A 27,466-nucleotide genomic window follows, 5' to 3' on the forward strand; every position below is an offset into this window, starting at 1 on the left:
CCTTTCGAAAGCACAGTCTACCAGATCGCGTAAAGGTGGTAATTAAAACCTGGACATAAGAAACCCGGGAAATAGTTTAACGGAGAGCAAGAGGGCTCTGGCTATTGTGATCGGCAGGCAGCGGTATAAATGGACCGTTGGTCTTCCAAAGAATTTCATAGTAGTCGAAGTAGTCGGTTTGTCGTTTTGTTTGCGTCTTTTGTGATTGGCCAAAGTAGATCGAGGAACATTAGGAGAATTGTGCAAATTGTTTGGATAAGCAATAACAATGGTAGCATTTTTCTTTCGTGGAAAAATAAATGAAAACATATTAACCGGTTTCAGACCAGAAAAAATACATCAGCGAGCAGAAGTTGCAAGAAAATGAAGAGTAAAGATTCATTGTTATTTTGTCATCCCCGTCCAAGACTTGTCTAGGACTCGAGTGCGTCCGATACACCACAACGGAACGGCTTATGCCTGTTCCGAAACGCCACAACCACATTGCAGGTGGATTTTCATTAAGTTCTTATGAAATATTAATTGGCCTAAGTAAAACTGTCCCTGTCACTGTGGAGAGGTACACTCCACCAGACGTTCCATACCACCAAAAGATGACCAATGTTTGTTGTGTTGGGTCTGTGCTATTTGTTTATCCAGTCGCTGTCGGTTAAAAGCGCTGTCGGTCCGGTGATGGTGCAGCACGACGTGAAACGACTGTCTTGTAATGCGGGTCTCAACCCCTCGTCAGCCGCATCCTGCCGAAAAGCACACGCGAACGTCACGCGATTGGATGTAATTAAAACGAGTGGAGCAACGCTTCTGGGGAGGTTTATTTTTTTGTCGGTTTCACTGACAAAACATAACATACTGCGTGTAAAAGCAAAAATAAAAACGAACACATCTTTCCCTGGAGGCGGACGAGTCCTTACGTCACGCTGATTGCGTGAAAGGACACACGCAGAGGCTTGAATAATACCCGTGGGTAAAAGATAAGTGCGCCAGAATGATGTCCCTCCCAGTTGGTAGAGAACGCCATTCTATCTCAGTAGTTCATTTTTTTTGTGCTCTCGCCACTCTTGCCCCCAATCACCAACATAGTAGAGTAAGGTGGGAAAGAGGAGTGTTGATTCGCGGTGTGGTAAGTAAGCAAACAGGAACATTGGGAAACACATTACAAACACCACTACCGGCCCTATGAACCTGTAGACGGGTTTGAGGGAAAAAGGCCTGCCAGTTGAGCAGCTGTTTCGTAAGCGGATCAACGGGTGGAAAATCAAGCATTCTTTGCAAAGCCAACACAGACATACACAGCACACATATAGACGCTCACTCTAACTTCTAGTCAAAACCGAGCATACGGTTTTACATAAACGTGCGTTAAAGTTATGTTGCTGTTTGTTTAGAATTAGGCGACACAGAGATAAATCTGTGTAAGAATGTTTGTGTGTATGTGGTTGTAAGCGATTATGAGACAAGAGGGGCAGAAAACCAGGACCCGGCCGTCCATCAAAAATCAAAGCGAGTTTTTCTTTATCAACATAATAAGGCAGGGTTTGGCAAGCCTGTAATCGTTCAAATGCTTCACTGCGTGATAAAAATTTACGAACTTTTCTTAATAAAGCAACTCAAAAACTTGCAGGAATTCGAAATTTTAATAAACTAAATGAAAAACATTTCAAAGAAGTAAAATTTTACCCACAAACTATAACAATTTTATTTTTATAAAAAGTTTTAAACAGAATTTCTATAAAAAATTTTCTTACATATTGTTTTTTTTATTTTTCTAATCATTTTTTTAAACAGTTTTCTCGTACGATTTTAAGTAAAAGTAAAAATATTTGGATACAGTTCGTGTGCAGATTGTCAAAAATAAACCTATATGAGACAAAATGTTTGAAAATAAAATAATTTTTTGTTGTCAAATCAAAAACCTAAAACATTTTTCTATTTCATTGTTGCTATTATATTCTGTCCTTTGTTTTGTTGTGCCTGTCTTTCTAAAACTTTTCTTAATGAATCCATCTTATTTATTTCCACGAAATATTTTTTTTGCAGTAATCTCAATTTTACATAAATTCTACATTGCTTATATGCAAGGGATTTGCTGTTTTGGTACTGCAGCTTCAAAAAGACTGATATTTTTGGCTGCTTTGACTTGATTCAACCTATAACTGGATACTCATACCTCAGTCCACAATCAGTCTCAGTTTTTTAAGGACAGTCAGTCCAGTTTTGCCAAATTGTTGTAACAATTGTTTTCCAAAATTTGATCAGAATATTTCTGATCTTATTAGACATGTTAGTACTTGGATGTTGGATAGTCTAGCCCTCACACAGCAGGGACGGTTGCTACACTGCCGTTTCCGTGTTGTTGTACAGTCAGTCCATGCTGCAGGTGGCCGGTCCGGATGGGAATTGAAGTACGGTCCTGCCGTATGAAGACCAGCCGGACAGCAGGTGTTTGACTGCGTACCTTAATATTGAGAAAACATATTTTCTCAATCGATGTTAGCATTTGGTTTATTGTCAACAAAGTGTTTCAATATTTTTGTTATGAACTGTATTTTAATACTTCACTTCAGAATCAATGCATTCGATTTTTTTCCACCTCAATCATAGATTTTTAAATATGTGTATACGTGATATAAGTTAAATAGAACATAATTTCAACTTAAAAAATATTCCAAACTCTAAAGTACTGCAGTTTGCCAATCCCTGCCAGTAGCCGGTGCAGGTAGAATAGGATCGTGTGCGTGAGTACTATAAATTGATAAAGATAAAGATGGCTCTCTACGTAACGGTGCGACCGCAAAGGGAAAACATAGACCTATCCAGAGCCCGTGGACACAGATAAGACACGCGACAATAGAGGGTAGTGACAGCAGGGTGCATTGAGTTAGGAGCTAGCGGGGATGATGCGATAACAGTTGGGTGGCGTTTCTTTCACATGCGCTCGTCCAGTTCCCTGGATGTCAGTACCCAATTTTTCCGTCGTTTAGTCACTAATCAGTCGTGTCGCTTATCGCCTCGCGTATCCACAGTGTCAACCACGTTCGATGGTGTTGTTAATATTGGAAAATAGGTTATTTAGTTTGGTGGTTTTTTATTTATTTTTGGAGAACAACAGTGTTATTTGCATCCTGTTATAAAGTGTTTTAGGGTAAATTTATCTGTATTATACTTTTAAAACAGGATAATCAGATCACGTTAACATTTTCCTACTTATAAAGAAATTTCGCAAATTTCTGGATTTTTAAATAACTCTTCAAGTATCAAACATATCTTGCATAATCTTTGTGTAAACATAAAATTTTAAATCCTTTATACCGATTTCAAAACATGTGCAAAGAATAAACAAGAAACCCTTAAGAAATTCATCCAACAAAAACAACCCATCATCACTGCCCTCACTGCTGTTCCCTGTTCTGTCATTCTGTTTATCTTAGATAAGAAGTTCACCTTTTTTACGCCTTCCACTCACTTTATGTGTATGTTTTCTCCTGCTTTTTTTCTTACAGCAACCGCGCGTTATCTGCCCGCAAGTGTATGTGTGTCTCCCGGTTTCCAAAGGAAGCAGTCGGTCACTCAACAAGTGTTTCCCGTTCGGTGCAAAGCGCGTAAAGTGTGCCGTATAGGTTGTACGTGCGCAACGGCAAGTGTGCATTCCCGTGGTGAGGTGAGATGAGGTGTGTGTAATTAGAAGAAAAAAGGCACCAAATAAAAAGAGGAAAAAGAAAGAAGTAGTAAAAAAAAGGGCAAATAAATCGCTTCCCTGTTCGCCTAATCCGTTTGACGAAAGAAGGAAAAGTTTGAAAGCTTTTTGGTCTGTTCGTGTAAGTGTGTGTGTGTTTGTGCCCAACATCCGTGTGTTCGTAGTGTGATATAAGTGTAAGTGTGCCCGTTTATCCGTGTCCATAGCCTCCCGAACCCATTTTTCGGGGAAAATTTTGTTATTGCGTGTGTGTGTGTTTGATTAAGGTGTGTGCGTGAGTCCGTCCGTGACGCACTTCGCGCAATTTCTACTTCCGGTGCTTCGTGTTGTTTCCTCCCTCACAACCACCCCCTCCCACCCGTATCGTAAGTGTTGCGGAAGGAAGCGACTCCTCCGCGGCATTCCCATTCACGGCAGCATCGTGTTATCGCCACCACTAGCCCGGGAGGCATCCGTCGGCGTCCGGTTCGGTGTACCGTTGCTATCCGCCACGATGCTCAACTCGCTCGAGGCGCTCGCGGGCAAGATTTCGCCCGGTTCGGGCAAGAATTCGCCCTCGGCCCCGAACGGGGCCAATGCGGGCGGCGAGCTGATCGACAGCAATGGCAACAACAAGCTGCTCAGTGGGTACCATCTCCGGACCAAACTACCCTACCAGAAGCCCGGTCTCAGCAACAACAACAACAACTGCAATGTCGTCAACAATACACCGGCCGCGGCAGGCATTGTGCCGGGCGGTGGCGGTGGTGTTCCGCTGCCGGTCGGGTTGCTCAGTCCACAGGCGGTAGCGATGCTTGGGGTCAGCAGTATTGCCACCAGCAACACCAACGGCAACAATGGCAGCAGTAGTAACTTAAGCCCGACCGCCGCCACCGTTGCCGTAGCCACCGCGAACAGTCATCGTACCGCGAACGGGACCAGCGACGCCATGATCGTGGACGATGTGCAGATGATGGGCGTATCGGCGAAAGAAAAGTGAGTGAAAAGCTTCTAAATGCTATCTCTATTTCACATGTCACATGTTTGATGTGAATTGGTTTTGGGTTACAGTGGGAGAGTTTTTTTTTTTGTACTGTCACGTCATACCAGAGCATCGTTTGTCTAAGTGTAAGAATGTGTGTTGGAAGGAACTGGAAGGCACAGGCTCATGGGAACGGACACACTCGCTGCAGATAAGGTAGATAAATGGGCTGCATCGAGTGTGGTAGATAACGGCAAATGTCGCATTGTAAGAGAGGGGTGGATTAGTCGCGAGAGTCGCTCGATTGCGTCAACTTGGCATATTTCAAGTGACGCCGTTGACGCGAGTTGTAAACGGAATGAAACAAGCTTCAGTTTCTGAGTGAGTTATCCAATTGCTTAGATTCTTAAACAAATATCCATTTATCAGATAACAACAGAAGCAGACCAATTGTGGATTGGAGTTCTAACGACGAAACTTCTTAATGTATTCTCCAACCAAGTTCATCAGTTGTTCTATTACCATGTTACCATACCTTCCAAGCTAATAAATCCAACCAACATCCAAAGAAACATTAGCGACAGTGATTAACACTCTTCCAATCGATACTGACTGCGTTCTGGTGTTTGGCAGAAAAGTTTTACTACCAAAGCGAGCATACCTCCTCTCACGCCCGACGACAACGGCCCGAGAAACGATATCGTCACATTCGTACCGATGCCTATCTCGCTAACTCTGTCCGTCTATCTGTCTGCCTTGAAAAGGCGCCACAGCGCAAAACAGAGGGAAAGCTTTACTCCAATCGCAAGCAACTCCACGAACAAACGGAAAACAATAATCATAATTCCGGCCGAAAACTTTCCGCCACCCGCGGGGAATACTGGTCCGAAAATCGTAATGAGACATTTCCGTCCCCAAGTGGAACGCGTCGAGCACCACAAAACCGCATTCATGGCAGTTATACCCCATGAACCATCCGTGTACTAGCCCTCTTGAGAAGGTGGACTTTATCGAAACTTTCTTTCAACTCTCACGGCACATGCAGACACACACACACTCACTCACTCAAGAGCTGTGTTGGTGCGCTCAGTTTCTGGTTCATAAATCGGATTGATACGATAACAGTGGGGTTTAGCGTGGCGTGACAGACGCGAAGGAAGAAGGATATGCGGCACCCATTGTCCTCGCGTTCTTGGACAGAGAAAAGACATACAAGATAATGAATTAGGTCGAGCAGAAGTTTCTTGGTTGTTTTGGCGCTGAATCTTCATTCCCAAGATGACCCTTAAATTGCACAGCCACAAGTCTAAGGGCGCAGTTCCATCATCAACCGGAGTCAGGGTTTTATGGACGCGGTTTGTCCCTTGAGGCTACTACTACTTCTACTAAAAGGAAGCCATTTTCTACGATGAAAACTTTAACAGCAACACCAAACAAATCTAATGCTTAGCTGCTGTAGACGCCGTGTGGCCGTAAAATGTTGGACCCTTTTTTTGTTGTTGCTGTCCTTTACGACCTTTCACTTATGTGGCAACAAAGCGCAGAGCACACGGCATTCGTTATTATGCATTCATGGGAGTTTGTTTGAACGATTTTGTTCTTCGTTCGGGTGGTGTTCTGTGTCTTGTCACCTCCAAACAACCGACACGCATCGAACTCACTGACGTAACCCTTAAACTGTGGGACAGATCCGCACTATATCTGCACCATGGTATGGAGTTGCAAAAACGGACTTCATACACCTTGTCCCGTTCGGCCAAACAAGGTTTGTGCCGATGTACGATGGCACGATAACAATGGATGATGCATGTTCTGAAGTTCTTCCTCTCTCCGGGTTCACAAAGTTCGACGATTCTGGTTGTCCATGAAGTGCTCGTTTTGATTCATAAGTTCCGGGTTCCTTCCAATCGCATCCCTTTTTGTCTTGCCCCCGGCCGTAAGAGATCGATGGTGAGATCAATTTCATGCTGCAGGGAGGAATCAAATGCATACTTTTAGTCGCTGGTCGTAACAGTAGTAGTGGGTTGGAAATCAGCATTTTCCAAGTGGTACAGTTCTTCCACAAACTCTCTAGCGACACTACTCAGTTTGTACATTACCAGTGCTACTGATGGCCGTCAGGCCACCGTTTCGATTGTGTAGAATCGTTTCGTTTGCATTTGGAAATAATAATCAGTAAAGCCTCATAATGATAGCAATAATAATTCCTCTTCACTCTTACCGGGCAGCGTCCCAAGTATTATCCCCGATTAGATCCATCGACCGTGTGGACACTCCACGCATTTGTGCTCATCAGTAACTCCGGCGTGCCTACATCCTTGGAGGTTGCGAACCTGAAGAAGCAGCCCGATGTGCACGGGGACAACATTTCGTGTACATCGCATCCAATCGATGTCTCTTTGCTGGATAGTCCCAACCCTTTTGGTCCAAAAAGCCTACAGCGACATGGACGACGTTTCCAGGACAATCCGACAATCGTTGCTAGTGTTGTGTGCGTCCAGATAGCACAATCATTTGTGGCATCTCAGCCCTTACCATCGCCGGTACCTTCCGAACTCCGGACCGACAAAGTTAGTCCATTTAGTTCGATCGTGGCTCGGATGTTTTGCACCGCATACCGGACTACTACTACTGCCGTGTGTCTGCACTGTCTGACTCCTATTTCTCCAGCTCCACGTGCCACAAAAGACACCTGTCCACCGTTTTGTTTGTATATATGTGTGTGTGGACGACTACCGGTGGAAGAGCTGGTAGCGCAAATAGTACGTCGCACCGGAATAACTTATGTGCGCGTTCTCGACATATCGGAAAGCATTTCAGGCCATTCCGTGTGCTGTATCTGGCGTGCTTTTGTTCCACGGTGGTAGTGGCAATCACCCTGGTTGGGGGCACACCTTCGCACGTACAGTCACCGTGTTATTGCTGTCATGGCGGCGACTGGGCGGCCTGGAGTGTACTTGCTGTCGCAGCGCTAGAGGTGCTTCGGTACATGGAATCAATAAATTTACGATATGACAGCGATATGAAAACATATGTAGATTTTATTACTACACAAGTGCCCACACACTACACGCACGCTGGTTGGGTTGGTAGCGCGGACGATTGGTAAGCAATGTTTTTTGCCCTGCACGAGTGCACGTCTCCCGTACGGACGCAGCACACAGCTCGACAGCTTGACGGGAGCCACTTGAATTTCGATGCATTTGGCGACACGTTCTTCTCTTCGGTACGCTTTCTCATTCCCCGAAGGACGACGACGCTCACACACGCGGTCGCCGCTGATTGACACTTTCGCTCGAGTGACAGTACACGCAGGACGGTTTTGCACAGGACCACCATTTTTTTTTAACGCAGGCAGCCGATGGATTGAAATAGCTACGCTCAGCAGCTTGATTGAATGGTGTGTATGGCACGGAGAGACACAGCACTTTGAGTGTTCGCATTCAGTTTTTCTTTACTTTCCTTCTTTCCGTGAAAATCTATTCCCAAAAGCGTTTCCCGCTGTGTGTGTGTTTTTTCGTTGACATTTTTAGACTTTTAAAGCACGCGCCTCTTTTTCGCATGTGGGTAGAGAGATGGGAAAAAGTTTTTAACGAGTTTCTTCAAGAAAAACTCGCACTAATGGTGGCACCTGTTTCGGGCTCTTTTATATATGGCGATGGTAAAAGGCCGTGAGGAAATTCTATTCCCGAAGCATAATTTCCACTTCACATAAGATGTGAGTTTCTGGAATCTCTCTGAGAATGTTTTTTTTTTGCGAGGGCTTGAAAGTAAAAAATAAAACATCGGCATTCGAGTTTGATAATGATAGGCGTACATAATGTGCAAGCCACATGATTACAGTTGAATGCGCCATTTTAGCGATAAAAGTTTTTCACGTGTACGCTTAGCGAAGCAGTTAGTTAAGAGTTGTTCGACAGGGATTTAATTTGGATCGCAGATAATTTTCCTCGAATTTGAAGCTTTTGAGAGCATCAGTAAAACATATGAGCAATCATTTTGCAATTGTACAACCGTATACTCTTCACGAAGCAGTTGCTAAAGAATTTGAACTATTTATGTACAAGTCCTTATAGTTTAGCAAATTTAAAGATTGAACTAAATACCGAGTTGTACCTCCAAGGCTAGGAAACGCTTTATTAACGACAAAGCTTCATGGTACATGAGGTTTTTTGGATGAAGAAGTCCTGGACGTATGTGTCTTGTACGACGAGATCGCTTCTAGTCCTAATTTTTCTACATCTATGACACTTCAATCTCCGAAAACGAAGTCTAGTTTAGCTTGTCAGTATTTATGGCGACTTACGGTGAAGAATTTACAGTGTTTTAGCCTTTAATAGTCATCATTGCTCCCCATCACAGCATCACCGAGTCACTTACAGTGCAAATATCCAGAAAGAAAAGGGGGTTTTGTATGATGATTTTTCGTTCCACTATTTGAGACAGATAATTATTCAAATTACCGTACTGCGGTAGTACAACCGGATTTTACTCAAACACTCCGCTCGACAGCTACAATGAACCAATCATCATAAAGCAAAACTGATTAAGCCGCAAGATTCATATTCATGTCCTGTACTTTGCCGTTGCCTCCAACCATTCCATTAAGTATGGAGCATTGCATCAAGTAATACTAAATGAAGGCCCAACCATTAAGACATTTTCCATCGTCCAGCACCACAGCTCAACCCCATTGCTTTCGGAGGCTTATTTTCATGTTTTGCTTTCTCGTGCAAAGTGGTTGAAGAAAAGATCCGACAAAAAGTCATTCGCACTACGACTCTGTTTATTGTACTGATCAAGTCGTAGCGATGGAATATAGTGGAACGAAAAAAAAATTCTACCAGATTTCCTCACTGGGTCATGGTTTCTGGGTTGGTGTCTTAGCCGCCCGACCAGCAAAACAACACACTTCACCGTGTGACATTGGGTGAGTTTGTTTACCCATTTTTCGAACGAACACAACCATGGCCCAGCATCATAGAAAGCGAAAGCTCCGAAAGCATTTGCATGAATAAGTTAACCGGCGAGCCTTGCTTGTTGACGCGTGCAGGAAGAAGATTGCAGTCAGAAGGCTTCGGTTAGGTTGTGGATTGGTTGTGCCTTGATCAAGGATGCGGTCTTGCTATGGTGTGGTGGTTTCTATTCCCGATGGAGCAGATCCACCCAAGAGCAGTACTAGCAGCTAAAGCATCCTTCTAAAAAATTCTCCAACCATCCTCCAAGTTACAGGCCACAAGCACGATAGATTCAAGCCCCGAAAAAATCCAGCTGATTATTTCGTGAGCTTGCGATGAAGAAAAAGGGAAAAAATACCAAACCCAGACTCATTTTTACCTTGATCAACTTAATCCAGATGGATGGAGAAGTTCGGGGCGGACCGATTCCGCCAGCTCCGGAGCTTCATCGGCTGGCTTCATCGTTGAGAGCACATTCCGTTAAATAATTTACATATTTTTGTGTGCAGATCCTCGGTCCATCGAGAGACACCGGGCCGACGTTGGGCGTCCAGTGGATTTTGTGTGTTTTTGTTTCCGTTCTGTCTTACCGCAAGGATGGACTTGCTTGCGTTCTGCGGATTCATGCAGATTTTTTTACCGCATTATTCGATGCTACGCAGATGCCGGTGGAGTTCCAGTTAGCATTGGCTGTAGCGGCTGAGCCGATTTGTGAGGCCTGTGCCGGTGAAAAACTTTACCGTGGAAAATCTCACGCACAAACACACCTTCTTGGTACCGGGGGACGGAAGCACGTTGTTGATGTTGACGATTTGCCGTACGCTTCTTCTAGCAAACACGACTTGATGGAAGGTGGATGCAGGGAGTACTGAAGACAAGAGTTGTTTCAAAGTTGAAGAGATTATGTTTTTTTTCTCCTCCTTTTTTTTTTTGTAGCTCAGCTTGTTGTTGTTTAAGGAAGAAGGACCATTTCTCTGCACCCGTCCCTTCCTAGAAAGCAGGCTCTTTGACGCTTGAGTTCCTTTCGTTGCGGCAGAAAATCGAATGAAAATCAAAGCGACCATCGAACGAGCGTGGAATACCTTCTTTTTCTTCCATTCTCCTTTACAAGCTTGCTTGCTCATTTGCGAATCTGTTTGAGGCCTCGTGCATAAGGAAAAGGAATATTTTTCAGGTCTCCAATGCATACTCTTACCGGCTGACGAGTTTCGGATAAGAGTCGTTTTGTCGACCCATTTTGCTCCGAAAAACCCGGATTTCAGCAGTTGAAGCAGAAGAGCACGGAAAGAAATAAACGCTAAACGAAAGTCACAACCGGTCGCCCATTTCTTAAGGAAATGATAGAGAGAACGCGAGCACGCCGGTGATGGTGATTTACATACATTATTGTGTTTTGTTCGATGAAAATGATGTAGCGGTTTTTTCTCCAATTTTTTGTTGTTGTTGTTGATCCATTTTCTTTTGCAGCAAGAAATTTCCGCGTAGAGCAAGGTTGGTTTTTTGGAAGGACCATTTCTTGCACTATACGAACTGGATCATTTTGCGGTATTGCTGATGCCAGTAAGATACGCATCGAAGTACGCTTTTTTTCATAAAACTGAGCCTTTTTTGACAAATGGCGGCATTTTTGCTTTTCCTTTTGGAATGCTTTTAGGCTCAAATTTTCTTCCCTGAGAGAGTATTGATAAACGGTTTCGAGATTAATGATAAACGTGGCGTGGAGCCGATCCATCGTTTCAGCTACCCGTTAATCCCACGTAAACCAGTGAAGGATTAGGAGGGATATTTCGGTGTAACATAATCTCCAGCCCGCCTCTTCTCGAGACGATCGTTCGATCGTTTGGGCTCAAAGCCACAGAACCGTTGCAAAGGTCTGGTAGCAAAATTGAAAGCGTCAATCAAGATGATAAAGATTGCTGTTTTTCTCGGTCAATCCCCGCTGAATTTGATTATGGCTTCGTGTTTCGTGTTGTTGTGTTTTAGATTTTTTCTTTGGAAGAAGATGAGTCAATAGGGCGTGAACGAAAAACAAAGCAAAAAATATGGCAGGGTGTTATGAGCTAGCACTGATGATAATCCTTGGTTTTAACACGATGCCTTGGAGTGAATGAGTTTGCCGGATGTCGGAAGAGCAAAATAATAAAAAAAAATCCTGGACCCTAGTCTGGCACGAGACTAGACAGAGATATAAAAATTTTAAACTCCCGGTTGTCTTATGGAAAAGACCATTTTCACAGACTTTTAGTGTAGTTGAAGAAGCCAATCGTGGCAGCTATTAGATCCCAACAGAGAGAGAGAGAGAACGATGTAATTGGATGGAAAATTGATTGGCATGCTTTTCGAGCGGATGATTAGATTTTTGCATTTTTATGGACGCAATCAATCCTGGCTTGAGAGGTTGTAGAATAAATGAAAGGGTTTAATAAGCTTATTATCCTTTCATGATCCTAAGCGCAGATTCGTGCTCATTGCTCTCAACTACTTGTTTAAAAGCAGTATCAGTTGGTCCCATTTTTGGATGTAAAACTCGTAATGTTGTAATATGAAAATCAAAATCATAGTTAATCGAAAAGATATAAGTCCCTGGACATTTTGTCAACAAACTGAACCGGAAGTAACAGCAATTCTTTTTTCCGTGTTTCGTCTCATAGCAGCTGACCCTTGTACAATTTTAGGAGACACCTTTTATTTTTCGGGATCGTTGCGTATTTTTCTTCTACAACACTGTTTCATCTACAACAGCATACCGTACAAAAATAGAAAATTTGCCATCCGAGCAGCATCCTTAGCTGAGTATACCTGTTAATTCCCATTCCTACCGGTGCCTCCTTCTCGTAGGACTGTTCCCCTGATGAAGTTCCGAGTAGATCCTTTAGTGGGTATTGAGGGCAGGGACATTGGTATGTTGGGTCCTTTTGTGCTTCAACCGAAATAAACTAAACTCTGCACGACTTGAATTGGACCGTTTCGAACAGGCTGTTGACATGTCGTTTATGTGGGCCTGTACGTATGTATCTTCCGCACGATCTCCAAAGTACAGTATATAGTGAACTTTGTTGAATGAAAGTAGAAAAAAAAAGGTTAAGCACATCCAGATATTGTAGGAGTGTACAAAGCCTGGTAACGTTCTAGTTGACCGGCATGAGAAAAAAGGCCTCCTTCAACCCATCGGAAAAGTATTGAAATAAAAAGAAAAATGAATCTCGGCTTTTCCCATTTTGAACGCATACCCTGCTTCGTTGCTATTTAATCGTGTCCGGTGTAGAAGAAACTTCACCGGATACACATCCCTGAGTTGCCGGTATTTGCCGACTGCTGTCGTTTGTCGATTTTTGGACCCGATTCGAACATGCGGGAACAGCACGACTGGCAACTGTTACTCGGACAACTGGAGATGTCCATACCAAGGGTTGCGGGAGCCGTTTTACGGCTAATCTCATGCTCTGGAAGACTAATACCGGATACCTGAGGGGCTGTTACTACTGGCTGTCCAATTACTACGGCCGAATGGCAGACTGATGTTAGGGTTCGCCATATTTACCTTCGTAAAACATTGCAATCGATCGAAACGTCACCACACCACACAACAAGGTTCTACACCTTGGAGAATCGTTCAACAACACCTTGGCGTTGCTGGTGCTGACCACTGTCGAAACCTGGTCCATATACCCCAAACCCGAAGTTGACGGATGAAAAATGCTCGATCTCGGAAAAGGAGTAATCGCCTTTTATTTTCTACCACCGTTACCCAGCGCGAACTGGTCCGATGGCCATGACTGCAACTTCATCCCAAAGTTCTAAGCTCTTTACGATTCCAATCGAACGGGTTTCTTACTTTGATCCATCGACTCCCTCCCCATCGAACAGAGCATGTCGAGGGATGTCGAGTTCTTCTCTTTGGTGATAAATTTTCATCATTTGTCGTCCATTGAGTGGTGGTTAGTCGATTTTTCATCCATACTGAACCAACCTGATATGGGTTCGGGTTTCATAGGCCCCCACGGGAAGCGGAGTCCGAGCAATCGGTTTTGGCAACATCGAATCCCGCACCTTGTTGACTGATGGGAGGTAAAAGAATAAAGAACCAGTTAGCCGGTACACCAGACTGAAGCCTACCAACAAGAAACGCTCCGGCCCCATTGGAGCAGGGCCAAACAATCGAACCGTCGAGAGGGATTAAATCAGAGATCATTCAGTGACACGTTTCCCCATCGGCTACTTCATTTGCTGATTCCCGGGCAACATTTTGGAAGATCCCACATGGGATTGATAGCTTTTGATTCTTCCCATCACTGCCATGGCGGGATGGGAGATTATGCCAAGGATTCCAATTCCAATACCTCGCTCATCCGAGCAGTGAGGCATAAGGGGCGACACATCCGCATCACATAACTGTCATCTGACTCAGCTCGAATGTCTCCGGCCATTGGCAAGCCCACCATGGGCGGCAACTCTCCTTTTTGGCGGCAATTATTTTTGATAAATTATCTGCAAACCCCTCAATGGATAGATGGATGGATGGTTTTCGTGTCTTATTGCGTACGGTCAGCGATAGGTCTATCTGTGACAGTCCCTTTTCCATTTATGCCAGGACAAATAGGGCTTCGGACCATTGGTAGTCAAGGAGGAGGGTGCGAGCCGGCAAACAAAAAGTAAGGAAAGAATGACCACCAGTGGGTTCGGAAAATCGGCTGACGGTTGCGAATTTATCGAGAGGATAGTTCTGCTGACGTGTTCGTGCGTGCGTGTGAGTGTCCGATGCATGAAATGTTCGCTTGATAATGGCCCTACTAATGGTAAACGCCTCAAAGGGTAGGTCGATGAGTTGGATTGCTGACCTTCGTGTTATACTTTTTTGTGTGCATTGGTCGTTTCCTTCTACTTTTTTTATACTAGATACGAGGAGTTACCTTTCCCTGATTTTATCGACGATTTGCCAAAATCATGTCATTATTGGAAGCCATGAACCGAGTCGTGTATGGTTTGAAATGAACGTAATCGGAAGTCGGTTTTGAAACAGGAAGGGTGGTTGATATTTTTTGCCCCAGAATTCACCGTTGTCCCTTCCGATTTGTTTCGATGTTATTACAAGATGATCGTTATGGTGCAGGAAAGACAGATATAATGATGTGCTATTACCCAAATCCGGACAGAGGTTGATAAATTAAGTTCCTGTAGGCATCATTGAGATTGTCGATAAAAGATTTGAAAGAAGATATTTCGTTTGCATTAAGAGTAAAATGGATGCTGAAATAATAATAAAAATATGATCAGATTTACTTATAACCTAACAAATCTAAACATCCTAAATGTATGCAATCTTTCGTACAAAATGGATTATGAAGTTTATTTCAACATCTATTAAAATTATTTAAAAAAATCTATTTTCGACTTGATCAAAAAACTGCATCAAAATCACATATCTTATCGAAGAGACTGCTCTTAAAATACGTCACTGACCAAACGTTGACCAGCCCTTAGCTCAATTCAGACGAGAAGCCTTCAAAAAGGCAATATCCATAGAAGCGTGTCCTAAGTAAAACCGCATCGACTCACTGGCTCACTGATGTTCTCTGACCACTTAACGTGTGAGGTTTCATTTAATTAGTACGAACACCAGGATGCCGAATGCTTCCAGAACTTCCAGAAGCAATCTCTTTCGGTGGTTGGTAGGATGCTGGAACTCGTATCGATGTTGAATTTTTCCCCACCCCAGCCATTTCATCGACCGCTCGTCCGAACATCAACCCAATCACGAAATTTTAACCTTGGTGTAGTGTGTCGAAAGCGAAGCAAAACGAAAAAGAAAAATCAAACCTTTGCCCAATTCCAGCTCTACAACAGCTATGGATGACTAATAAGTGTTGGTTGATTTTCATCACTGCATCCTCCATCTGCTCCTTGTCGGCGGCGGATAGCTTTTGCGGCGTAAAAGTGGAGGATTCATGTTCCATGCTCAAACACACACCCACACACACACACACGCTGGAATCACCACGGACACCATCACACCACCACTGCTCCACAATTCAATCCAATTCTGATTGCGCAAACTGCAGCTTCGCCGTGTGTCTCGGGAAACGGCACAAGTGCATTGCAGCAGTAGCAGCATTTTCGGGAGTATGCCGTGGCAAAGATCCGAAACTAATCACCATTTCAAACAACCAACGTCATGTGTTTTATATAACCGTCGCAAGTGGCTCTTGCCCCTAACAAGTGTGCAAATAAGCCGGTCGTCAAAGCCGGGTCGATGCGGTGGTTACTACTCTGCTCGAAACGCTACCATTGATCCAAAGATCTAACGATCTTCTCACTTCCCTGTTCTGCCGGGAAGCGTGTCTGGTGCGGTTTCTGACGGTTTGGTTCGGTCGTTTAACAAATTGTTTCGCAGTCCACCGAAATCCGGAATACGGTATGATTCTTGACGCATCACACGAACTGCAAGCCCTGCACGGCTGGGGTGACACACCAGTGTACAGTTCATTAAATCACGCCAAGTGCGTCTGCTGGCGGACTGGCGGACAGTACATCCGCCCGGTGCAGTTGCAGTACGCATTTGGGCAAACGTAATTATCACACGTACATGCGATGCGAGATGATGTCCGCTGATGTAATTAAGATTTTCTGGTCACAACATCCGGTGGGTACTGTCGCAAGCGATTGTGACGAACAGTGACGATGGGAGTGATTCTTCAAAAGGGCGACAAGATGATGGGCTTAATAATGCGAGTATGATCTTGCAGAAAGCATTACAATGACAGTGGGTGACGGGAGGGTTTTCACGTATGGAAAGAGATAAAAATGGCAGCAAGGATATACTTATTTCGTAAAATTATCCCACTTGCTAGAAAACAAACAGAAAGATTCATTTCATTCTAACTTTATCCTTGTTTAAGCAACGTTGAGGGCCATTAAATTTCATGAAATAAATTTTAATTCACAAAACAAACATTTCCCAAACATTCACAACAGTGGATGGACACTTCATTAGTTGACATCCGCCTAAAGTATACCACCATCATCATCCTCATCATAGTCCATGATTCAGGGTTTTCCGATTTCACCAAGAGCTCTCAACTGGCTCGGAACTGACAAACGGAAACTACGGGCAATTCCTCTCCAATTAGTAAAAACGATGACAGAACCGTCTCATTCACGGTAAAACAAGGATAGAATAAAAAAAAAGCCCAGTGTTAACCTAACCTAACGCACCCTCGCTCGCTCACCACGGGAAATCCCACCGGAAAATGAAAAGTCATGGTGCTCTCGCTCTCGAAACAAAAACAAAAAAAGCGATGAAAAACGTGAAAAAGGATAAACGAATTATTATTTGCATAAATTACAATGAACTTGTAGCCTAACATTGGGCACCGTGGACGCTAGTGGACGGCTGACGGAAGTAGAACGTCCTTCACGGTGGGGCAGGATACAAATGTGCGTGTAGCTTTTCATTGTTTGTGGAATAAATTTAACCCAAATGAGTAACGCTAAACCGACATCGAGCTCGATTCAGTTTTTCTATGGTTGATTGTGTGTGTGTGTGTGCGCGAGTAAGTAATTTTAGCTCACGCAAACGGCACGAATAAAAAAAGGGTTTGGTTTGATTCGTTCTGAGAAGGAAAGGATAGGAGACATTAAGTAGTATTGTCTTTGAAGGTACTGGTTTTGTGATTTTATTTTTCACTTTAATTATTATACAAGAGGGTTGAGATTATTTCTCGCAAAAAACAACATTTTAGTGGGTACATGATAGAACAACAACGTCATTTGACTTCGAAATATTAGGGACATTTAGGGATCTCATTGCAGATGACATTATAAAAGCAGCAAGTAATATCCAACGGTTAGTACGGCAGCTACAGGTATATTTCTAACTAGCATATATTATTATTATTATCTTACAACATGGGCTAAAAACTTCTTCGTCTTGGCTTAACGACCTTCTAAGGGTCACGTCGGCCATCGAATGGCTTACTAGACTTGCCGACTAGACACTACGAGAGAACGGTTCGGTTGGGATTCGAAAACCCGGTCCTGCCCTGTAAAGACTCCAGTCAGCGATAAAGTCAGCGATAAAATATAAATATTTTTTAAGAGTTTCTAACAGCCTTAAAATAATAGAAATTCCAAAAATCTTTTTATCAAAGCACTTGCTGACTAGTTGTGCTACAAATGTCTTGAAGCAGCTGCTAAAGATTTCGGTACGCAACTGGAACAGCAAAGCGCCTTAAAAATTATTCGCTAGGCTCGTCAAAAGGCTCAAAAAGGTCAAAGGATTCTATTACAGGAATAAAAAAGGGTTACTTGTCAGTATCAAAAATGCAGCTTCAGCTATCTGAAACTGTACGCATTCAAAGGACAAAAGAAAAAGTAATACTATAAAACAAATCTAATTTTGTAACATTTAATTCATGAAATGTGTTCGCGAAAAGTATGTGTGGAGGTTCTGTTGTTTTTTTTGGGATGATTTAAATGAATCAAAATCAACGTTTTGCTTTCACAAACACTCCGCCACTGCTCTCGTATGTTAATCACATCGGTCACATTGACACAAGACGCTTTATCGCAAAACAACCAAATGATCATCAAGCTTTTCACATGCTTTCGGATGCTAATGAGGTGGATCTCCACCCCATTCGAACTGCATCCACTTGATAAAACCTCAACTTCCATAAAAGTTCACCATGGACAGAAAAATAACCTCCTGTCAATTGTGCTTATCAGAAGTCGACGAGCTATAGCCAAGTGGATACACCGGGACAGAGCAAAAAAAAATCCCCGGCAAACAACCTCACCTACACCATCATCCTCCGTGGCGCTGGCTCCCGGTGGCTTCATGACGCTCTGGGGAGAATGGAAAAAAAAAACTTTCACTCCCAGAACTCCGGAACCCGGAACGCTAGCTCGATTGTGTGCCACTGTGCCAATGTGTATTACTACTGCCCATTTTACTGTAGAAAGTCACAGAAAAAAAAACGGAGAAAGATTCCTAACGATGGAGAAGGTTTGACGGCACGGGAAAAAGTTTCCCTTCACGATTGCTCACTTTTTTGACAGAGTTTTCGCTGCGCTTCCCATCCTTCAAATTGCTTTCACTTTCACGCTTGTCCCTTTTGGCACCAACAATGTGCAGGAGCGAGCCGTCGTCTAAGCTGTCTTCTGTTTTTGTTTCCCACACACACACACTGTTTCCTTCACATTTTATGGCCTCCTCATGATTCACCCATGGGGCTGCCTCAATTAGCATAACGAGTCTGATGTTTGCTGATTAATTTTCAAACTTGTATGTGTATGTGTGTGTGTGAAAAAACAGTCACTCTCGTGTATCCCGGGGTCCTTTTCGCGAACTTTGTGGTTGAAAACGTAGCCAGAAAAAAAATCACCAAGTCAAAACTTCCCCATCGTGTGACAAAAAAGACTAAAGGGACCCATTTGTGTGACACACAACAAAAATAACAACGGAACCAGGCGTACAAGCAGGCAGGATGATCCTAAAGGAGCACTGTACAAGACGCCAAACATCCGGCAAATGACGTGTTGAAAACTATAAATTTCGAAATAATTTCCGATTTTGCGCTTTTTTGTTGTGACTCGCCGGTGGATAAGCATCGCTGGCCGGTCGGTCAGTGCTGAAGCTGACCAAAAGCTAACAGACCATTTCCTTGCACAGCAACAGGAACAGATAGCGGCTGGCCAGCAATGGAAGCAATGGAGGGCGAATTTTCCGCTACGGTGGCTCCATGCTCCTGGTTCTGGAGACGAATGAGTTCCGGTCGTTACCCTTGTCCTAAATTTACGTAATTGTGGCACGCGAACGACTCACCAGCGGGTTTTGGGTCGAGCATTGGAGCTTAGGCTTAAACGCACCACTACCCACGAACTACGAACTCACACACGGGGCTGATCTTGACTGGTTCGAGCAAAAATTAGTACCGAAAGCAATTGTCTTCTTTCGCTCCTGTGGTTTGGTTTGCGTGTCGTAGGGTCGTAGTGCGTTTTTATGGGTTTCTAACATTTACTTTCACGGAAGTACTAACGGCAAACTGGGAATTAGAATTTCTGCTGGAGCAAGGGTTTGAAATAATGTTATTTTCAATTATGTTGGTGATGGCTGGCTGGATATGTGGTGGATTGCTTATCAAATGAAGAAATTCATCAAATGAGATAGAAAAATCGAAAGTCGCTCTAGGACTCTCATTTTCACAAACTTTCTTGCAGTACCGAAAAAAAAAAAACACTTTTTCTCTTGGGAACAGCAACAGCATTTCAATACAGTTTTGTCCCGGCTTTTGCACCGACTGACTTACATTATTTTCTTTGCAAAAACTAACAGAAGAAAATGGTGGCAGTGAAAGTTAGGTTCTTATTTCTTAGTCAGAAGGAAGTAGCAATAGCAATATCTTTCCAACGAACCTCCCGGGATAGAAAATGTTTAAAATTATCGATAATTTATGAAACGATCCTTATCCTTTTCTTTCTCCGTACGCCTTTTTCCACCCACAAATGCTTTGGCTCGTTATCGAAAAGTGATAGTGACGGAGACGCAAACGTAAAACTCGGGGAAAGGAACAGATAAGAAACAAACCGCACAGTATGAGCTGCTGGCGAGAGATGTTTGCAGAAATAAGTTTTCCATTCTTCAACCAATAACGTAGGAGAATAGCCTGGGACTTGAGTAGTACTAAAGCTTCTACCTCTACCCCAAAGCATAGCGTCTCGGCAAGAAGTTTTGGGGAATGGAAATGAAAAAAAAGGATAACTTTCCGAGTATGCAAAACGGGAATGCGGATAAACCAATAAGAAGACTTGATTTGAATGCAGTTCTTCTGGGAGGTCGGAAAAAGGTTTTCTTTATCGAACGTTTGGGAACGGGACATAGCGAAAGACACACAGAGAGAGAGAGAGAGAGAGAGAGAGAGAGAGAGAGAGAGAGAGAGAGAGAGAGCGAGCGAGTCCAAAAGAAAGAAAAACTGTAACATAATGCCTAACTTTTTCTTTTGTAAGAAGTTAAAAGAAGAGATGAAGAAGTGCGTTTGGAATGTTAAGTAAAAATCTCAGGAGGAAAAGAACGAAGTTTGGCTTATTTCATTTTCGGTTTTGATTTGTTTCGTTTGAATCGTAAGCACAGCTAGACAATATTTAATAAAATAGCATTTATTGCAGTTCAGAAATTAGGTTTTAACGCTCTTGAGATTTAGAATGGCATAACAGGACATTAAAATCTTTTAAAAGTCCTAGAATGAGTCAGAAAAATTAAATTATTTTAACAAAAAAATCCTTAACAACGCTGAACAAGTTTGAATACACTAATTTTACATTTGAAGAACCAATTAATGTATATCATCCACAGTAAGTTCGCTGAGCATTCACTGAAGCCCAATCGAAAGCAAAATTACATCCAAAAGAGTGATAAACTGATAAGAAATCCCGGCCTAAGTCGAAGGCCAACGGTTAGGAATGGTAAAGCACAGTCAGGATAACGAGGAAGGTGGGGAAAATTGGCAACAACTTTGATCAGCACCGGATTGTGTGCGTGGATGCCAATTTGCATAAATTTCTGACACATTTCATGGTTCTCGTCCCTGCATACCTTTAGGCGCAGGGGCGACATACTTTCAGCATTCACTTGGCTTTACTACAATACCGTAGGCACACAAAACGGCACTAACTGTGTAGTAAGTTGAAACAGAAGCACGGGCACCCTAACAACAACCTGAAAGGATTACGAATGTTTGTTTCAGCGTGCCAGAGCTTCGCTTCGCTAGTCTTTATTGGATCATCACATACGGGACGCAATGGATAAACCGGGAACCCATGAAGCCAACGATGGACGGACCCGTCTTTGTACGATTGCGTAAAATTTATTGGACCCGTTCAATCGAATCGATTTTGAGACGATTGGAATGCTAGTGGAGGGAGACTTTTTTCCCGAAGCACCTCAACAAATCCTTGGAGAGGCGAAACAATTGGAGACATTTGTTGGTGTCTCGATATCGGGTCCACGTCTTTGCCATCACTAAGGGGAGGGACGATCTTTCTCGGAACAGCTAGCTCAGTTTAGTGAAGAAAATATGATATTTTTATGATCCTCTACTATCACCACCGTGCATATCCCCAAACCGTGTTCTGCCACTCTGACTGGCTGCCACATACTTCTTCTGCACGGAGCGCTGATTGGAATCAATCAATCAAAAAATCCGGAACGTCATATCACCTGTGACGACAGCCGTGCTTGCGAGAGAAAAAAAAAGGTAAAAATATTACTTCCGCACAGTAATGGCGACGCATGTGAGCGTCGTCCGTAACGTGTTGCGTTCCTGATGTTGTTTTATCCTGCATACGTGTACGTACCGTATCACGCGTGCCAGTCGCCGCTTGATGCTTTGTACGATTGTGCGATTTTATTCCATCCGCTGTGAGTGTATAGCATCTTATTGGTGTCATAAATTGTGCTTAGAAAAAAAGAGCGAACGAAAATGAAGTAAAATTGTATCAACCGTTACTTCCATCAGGAAAGTGTTGTAAACGTGCAGTAAAAAGGTACTTACGTGTAAGTTGAAACGATTTTTCTCGCATGATTTGATGCAGAGCTTAGCTTAAGCGTAATCCATCGCACTTACAGTGTAGTACATGAATGGATTGAGATGCATCCATTTGAAAAAATAAAATGCGAATAAAACAAACCCCCTAAATGTATGCAATCGGCAGGACAATATTGATATTTTAAGCTGAACGAAGTCTCAAAAAATGGTCTATCGGCCTCAACCCTTATATACATTAATTCCTCGATTAACTAACCACACTCTCAACGTGCTCAATTATAAACCAACCCTTGCTGGTCGTGTAGACCCACAGTCAAGCTGTGCATTTTTTACCACCACCCAATGCATTTGGTGCCACAATATCCACCAGAAAACCGCTTTCGCTACGTTCTTCTTTGTGCCGATATTTGTAACCCTAGATTCCGGACAGGAAAACAAACAACTTCGATTTCGGGACGCCACATTTCCTACCCTTGCTTCCGTTGTCCCCCGTTGCGCTACGGAGTTTACGTACTTTTGCGTACACTTTATTCCCTGGTGACCAGAAGGAACACATATCTGCCCGCACGCTGTTCGATTTACGTTTTCCGTTATTTCTTCTTGCTCCAGCATTCCTACCTTCTGGAGCTTTTTCCCTGCTAAACTATCCACCCTTATCACCCGGAGGGCTGTAAATTTTAATCGAGGAAAAACGAAACCATTCCATTCGTTTCGCAACATAAACCTGAAATTCGAAAATCGGTGGGGAAAACAGCCAGCGCTCAGTTTCATTCAAACATTATTCCCTTTTCGATTGCAACAAAAAAATAAAAATAAAACCAACAGTGCTTCCAACCGTTCGGTTAAGGTTTAAGGATTATTTGAGCCCCATATCTAACTCACCCGGCTGGCTGGGTGTGCGCCACCTCGGGTGGAATTGGAAACCGATTTTCCTGGACACAAAGTAGCTAAAATAAATAAAAACTTCTCACCTTTCCGCGTAGAAACTCCCTGTTTTCCTTCCTATCGTAAATCTTATTGCTTGCTACCTGGGCTGGTGGCAAATGGAAAGAAAGCGACCGGCACCAACAAACCTGGGGCGTAGGTTGGCTGGCCGGGTTTGAGGGAAAAAAACACGATTCCCGAATAAACGTACGTTCAAACCGGGAACTTGAGCTGCGGTGCAAATGTTTCAAAACAAAAAAACAAAGTCAGCTACTGCGAGGTAAAAATTATTTTAATCTATCTTTGAGGCAGATTAGGTGTCAGGGGAAATATTTATCACTACCATTAAAATGGGAATACTTTCGGAGCCATTCTATGGGAGGAGAAGTTTTACACTACACACTCACGGTTCTGTGCGCTAGCTTAAAATGTGCAACAGTTTTTCCTGGTTTAGGGCTATGCGTTCTGTTACATTCTCAACCCGAAATTGATCAATAAATGCCTAAACTGACGGTGTGGATGAATGAAAACATTCTAAATGATATTCTATTTTCTTTTATTTCCAGGTAAGTTGAAGCTCGCTATCTAATTCCATTAAAACTGGTCCTGCCCCCATTCTACGCTGGTTAAGTATTTTCGTGAATAATTTTGTAATATTGGTCAAACAACAAAACATCTGTTTTTCTGTGTCACAATTCGAAAGTAAGAAAAAAATGTAATTTGTATTACAAGATTCGCTTTTGCAGTTTAAAATTTCATCTTGTTTGGGTTTTGCCTAACTTTAGGCGCAGAAATAAATTTTATTATTTTGCACGCAAAGCACCATATGAAACGTACATCGTATACTAACACGTTTAGAGATTCGATTATGCGTTTGGTAGAGTAAAATCGCCCATGTATTTCTTTAACACCATTACACTAAATCATTTCGACCGACCGAAAACAACTTGTCCACAATTTTTATTGCATCTGTTTATTGCATTTATCCATTCACTCACCCCACCCTGAGGGCGTAAATGGCTAAATCACTGCAAGAAAAAATAAGGTCACCAGGCAGAAGTGATTTTACGACACACCAGCAAAAAAAAGGGAATAATCCTCCCCGTTGTAGCACACCGTTTACGATTTAATTAAATTCACTCAAATCATGACGCTCGCTCGGACGACCGAGGGTGACACCTTCTTTTCCGATACGAGCCTTTCCTACACTGGTGGTGGTAATAAAATTCGTTTCGATTTCTTGTGGGATTGCAAGCATCATAAACTACTGCGAAGAGATCTTGCTTCGAAGGTGCGACACATTTTTGGACCGCCTGTTTTGATGCTCTGCTGAAGGAAGGACATTAAAGGCCACCGAGTAATGATGCCTGGCCAAGTGGCATTCATTGGTGCGCTTTGTTTTCCCAAGCTCCCAAACGCTCAGCTGTTGCACTGAGTGCTGGATGTTAAGATCATTGAGAGCTTTGCGGGAGAGCTATCACAAGTTTATGCTTCGCTGAGTATTATGCTTTAGGGGGCTTTAGGTTCATGATGTTCTAATGGGTGGGAATTGAGTGATAGACTGGCTTGGCGCATTTGTTAGAAGTTTCGTAGCGAAATAAATGCTCCAACGTTTGGTGAACGGATGGATGCATTCAAACCCGAAAAAGTTAACGTGGTGAACGTGATTTGCAAATGTCAAAAAATCAATTTTCTCCCTCAAAACCTGTTAGTCGGAGGAGCTCTTGTTCTTTAAACTCGCTTCGACTTTGCAACTCCGGCACAATGGGGAAAAAAAAAACTGCACTCTGACTACCCCTCTAACTCTTTCCCGTCAGCAAAAACACATTATAAGATCCGACAGGCACCTTCACCAGCCACACACACACAAATAAAAGGGCCTGGTGTGACTGGCGCCAGGCAAAGCCGTGAAAGTTTTCATTTTAAACACGCGATAAAATTATGAAACTATAATCATAAACGAACACCCAACGACTGCCTCCCCCTTTCTGGCCCAGGACACAGTCTGCTGGTTGCTTTTTACGGATATCCTTTCCGGCACTGGCACTCTCCAAATGAAACAACTCTCCACTACGTTTGGGTGTTATCCTGGCCGCGCTATATGGTATGACGACTGCGTCAAGCTGACGTTTTGTCGATATTAATTTTTAATTCAACTTTTTTACGACTACGGTGTTATTACTGGCTCAAACTGCTGCCATGACAGTTTGTGCGCAGGGGAGTGCTCCTCGCAGCTTTAGCGCGAAGCCGTTTGCCGAGAGTGTTTATTTGTGCTGTTCTGTCCACTGGGTTTTTAGCCTGTGTGTATGACTGTAAAAAGGGATAACAGCTTTTACCGGTAGTGCAATAGTGTGAATGGCGTATCAAGGATCATGTTATACCTTTTTATTTTCCTGATAGACGCACTTAAATAAAAGATAGTAAAAATATGTTGAAAAAATGTTCAATTACCAACAAAAGATTAATTTAAGGCTACTGTAAAGAAAATGAGCTGAGAACGGAATATAATTAAAAAAAAAAACAAAACCTACTAAAACACTAAGTGCAACCACAAAAAGAACTTTGAACATCACATAAAAACCATAGGCGGAGTGGTTCATCATAAGTTGTCGAATCGCTCTGTCAGCTTCGCTAAGCGGCAGTGCAACACTTTTGGTGTTTCGTATTTTCGATTCCACTCACACTTTTAGAAATTCAATTTCGCAGGCCCGCTGTCTAGGCTGCCGAATATGCACGAATGCCGGAAGCTCGATTGCATGTGAATATGATTTGTATTTAAATTGATTTAGACGCTCCACTTAAAAGTGAGCACTGTTGCCTGTCCGCTAGTCGGTTAGAGCGGAAGTATCGACGAGTGGTGAAAATTTGATTTGTGAGTAGATATGGAGCAAGTTTTTTTTTTTTCATAGGACTTGGAAGCAGACAAGTAATTTCCAATTGTTAGCAAATGTCTGGCGTGGATTTGGAGTGTTTCTTTGAAAAATTAATTATTTTCGATAGTTGTTTTTCGATGGCTTTTCGCTAGAGCTATATTCATGTTAATTTTAACCAACAACAAGACTATATTCATTGCCCACACGATCACAACTTAATGTTTTATGTGCTTCCCGCTCATAAACAACGTCCAACTTTCCGTTCTGACGCTATTTGTTCCGATGAAGTTGTTTTCGTACAAAGACGCATGTTACAGCGCGAAAATGAACATCTCGTTCCGCCGACCACCGGAAGCCGTTTGGAGCAGCCCGCAGCCGCTCCGAGAACATTAAAAGGGCACCACCGATACATAAGGTACGACGAGTTTGGCAAAGAAAATGATCAACCGAACAAACCGAGTGTAGCCTTCCGGGCGGCCCAAAAATGATGTTGCTGCTGCTGTGAAAGTAAATAAAAGTTGGAAGTGCTTTATTAATTTCTCTTCCACGACGTTGTTCATGCCCCGACCCGGATCCGAAGCTTTAGTTGCAGGATGGTAAGCGGTTGGTGCTCTATCGTCATCGGAGATGATGTCCAACAGTTTCAATCGGTTCGAAACGTTCAATACAAACAACACATCCGGCACACCGTCCGACGACGGCTGGTGCGGGTGCGAATGATGAGGGCGAGGAAAACCTCCAGGGCAAGCAGACGTTTACGATCGATCATTAAAGGAACTTTGTTGATTACGTTTATCAAAACATGTCGTTTAATATTCGATTTCCGAACGATAATAACGCGATGGTGAGCGAGCGAGCGAGCGAGCGAAACTCCGGATGATGATGGTGATTATGATGGAAGGTTGGGCGTGGAAATCGGTTGGGTGTAATGTGTTTGTGTGTATGTGTCTTTGTTTTTCCGTATGTTTTTGGGATGATTTTTCTGAACATCAGCATCACTTGGAATGGTGCGGAATTGCTGTAAGGCACTTATAAAAAGAAGCATGGAGCGCTATTAATCGATAGAAAGCGTTTTATTTTTGGAAAGACAGAAAATTGATGTGAGTTTTATGGTGTGATGTATTTGAAAATAATTAAATGAATTGTTTTAAACCTTTTTGGAACATTTCAAAGTATTTAAAATAATAAACTTTAAGCATGACGCTCAATAGCTGTGATGTTTGTCACGCGGATTGCATACATTTGATTTGATTTCATTTTTCAAAATAAACTTCGTAATGATTTCATTTACGTATCAAGCGAAGAATTTCAATCAATCATTAATGACTTCGATCTAGCTGAAGATCTTGAGTAAAGCTCAGAGCACAACCTGGTGTGAGCTTGAGGTTTTCGAATGGCTCCAACATTCCAACTAAAGCTTACCACCGATTATGAAGATGGTGACGATGGTTCACCAACCATAACACCACTCACCACACAAAAGCCATCATCCAGACCATCATTAAGGCCACCCA

At 43.0% G+C, this 27,466-nt stretch overlaps 1 protein-coding gene across 3 annotated transcripts in view; it reads left to right on the forward strand.

Moving 5' to 3' along the window:
• Nucleotides 1-4,068: 4,068 nt before the first annotated feature.
• Nucleotides 4,069-27,466, forward strand: part of LOC126564230 (CUGBP Elav-like family member 2) — a 222,427-nt gene continuing 199,029 nt past the window's right edge. For 2 of the 3 annotated variants that reach the window (XM_050221213.1, XM_050221214.1), the window contains exon 1: nucleotides 4,069-4,669. In XM_050221213.1, coding sequence (XP_050077170.1) covers nucleotides 4,188-4,669 — 482 coding nt within the window. In that variant the 5' untranslated portion in view covers nucleotides 4,069-4,187. The remainder of the gene's footprint in view (nucleotides 4,670-27,466) is intronic. The other variant, XM_050221215.1, reaches the window with a different exon arrangement.

The sequence above is a fragment of the Anopheles maculipalpis genome, chromosome 3RL, assembly GCF_943734695.1.
Source record: "Anopheles maculipalpis chromosome 3RL, idAnoMacuDA_375_x, whole genome shotgun sequence".
NCBI lineage: Eukaryota > Metazoa > Arthropoda > Insecta > Diptera > Culicidae > Anopheles > Anopheles maculipalpis.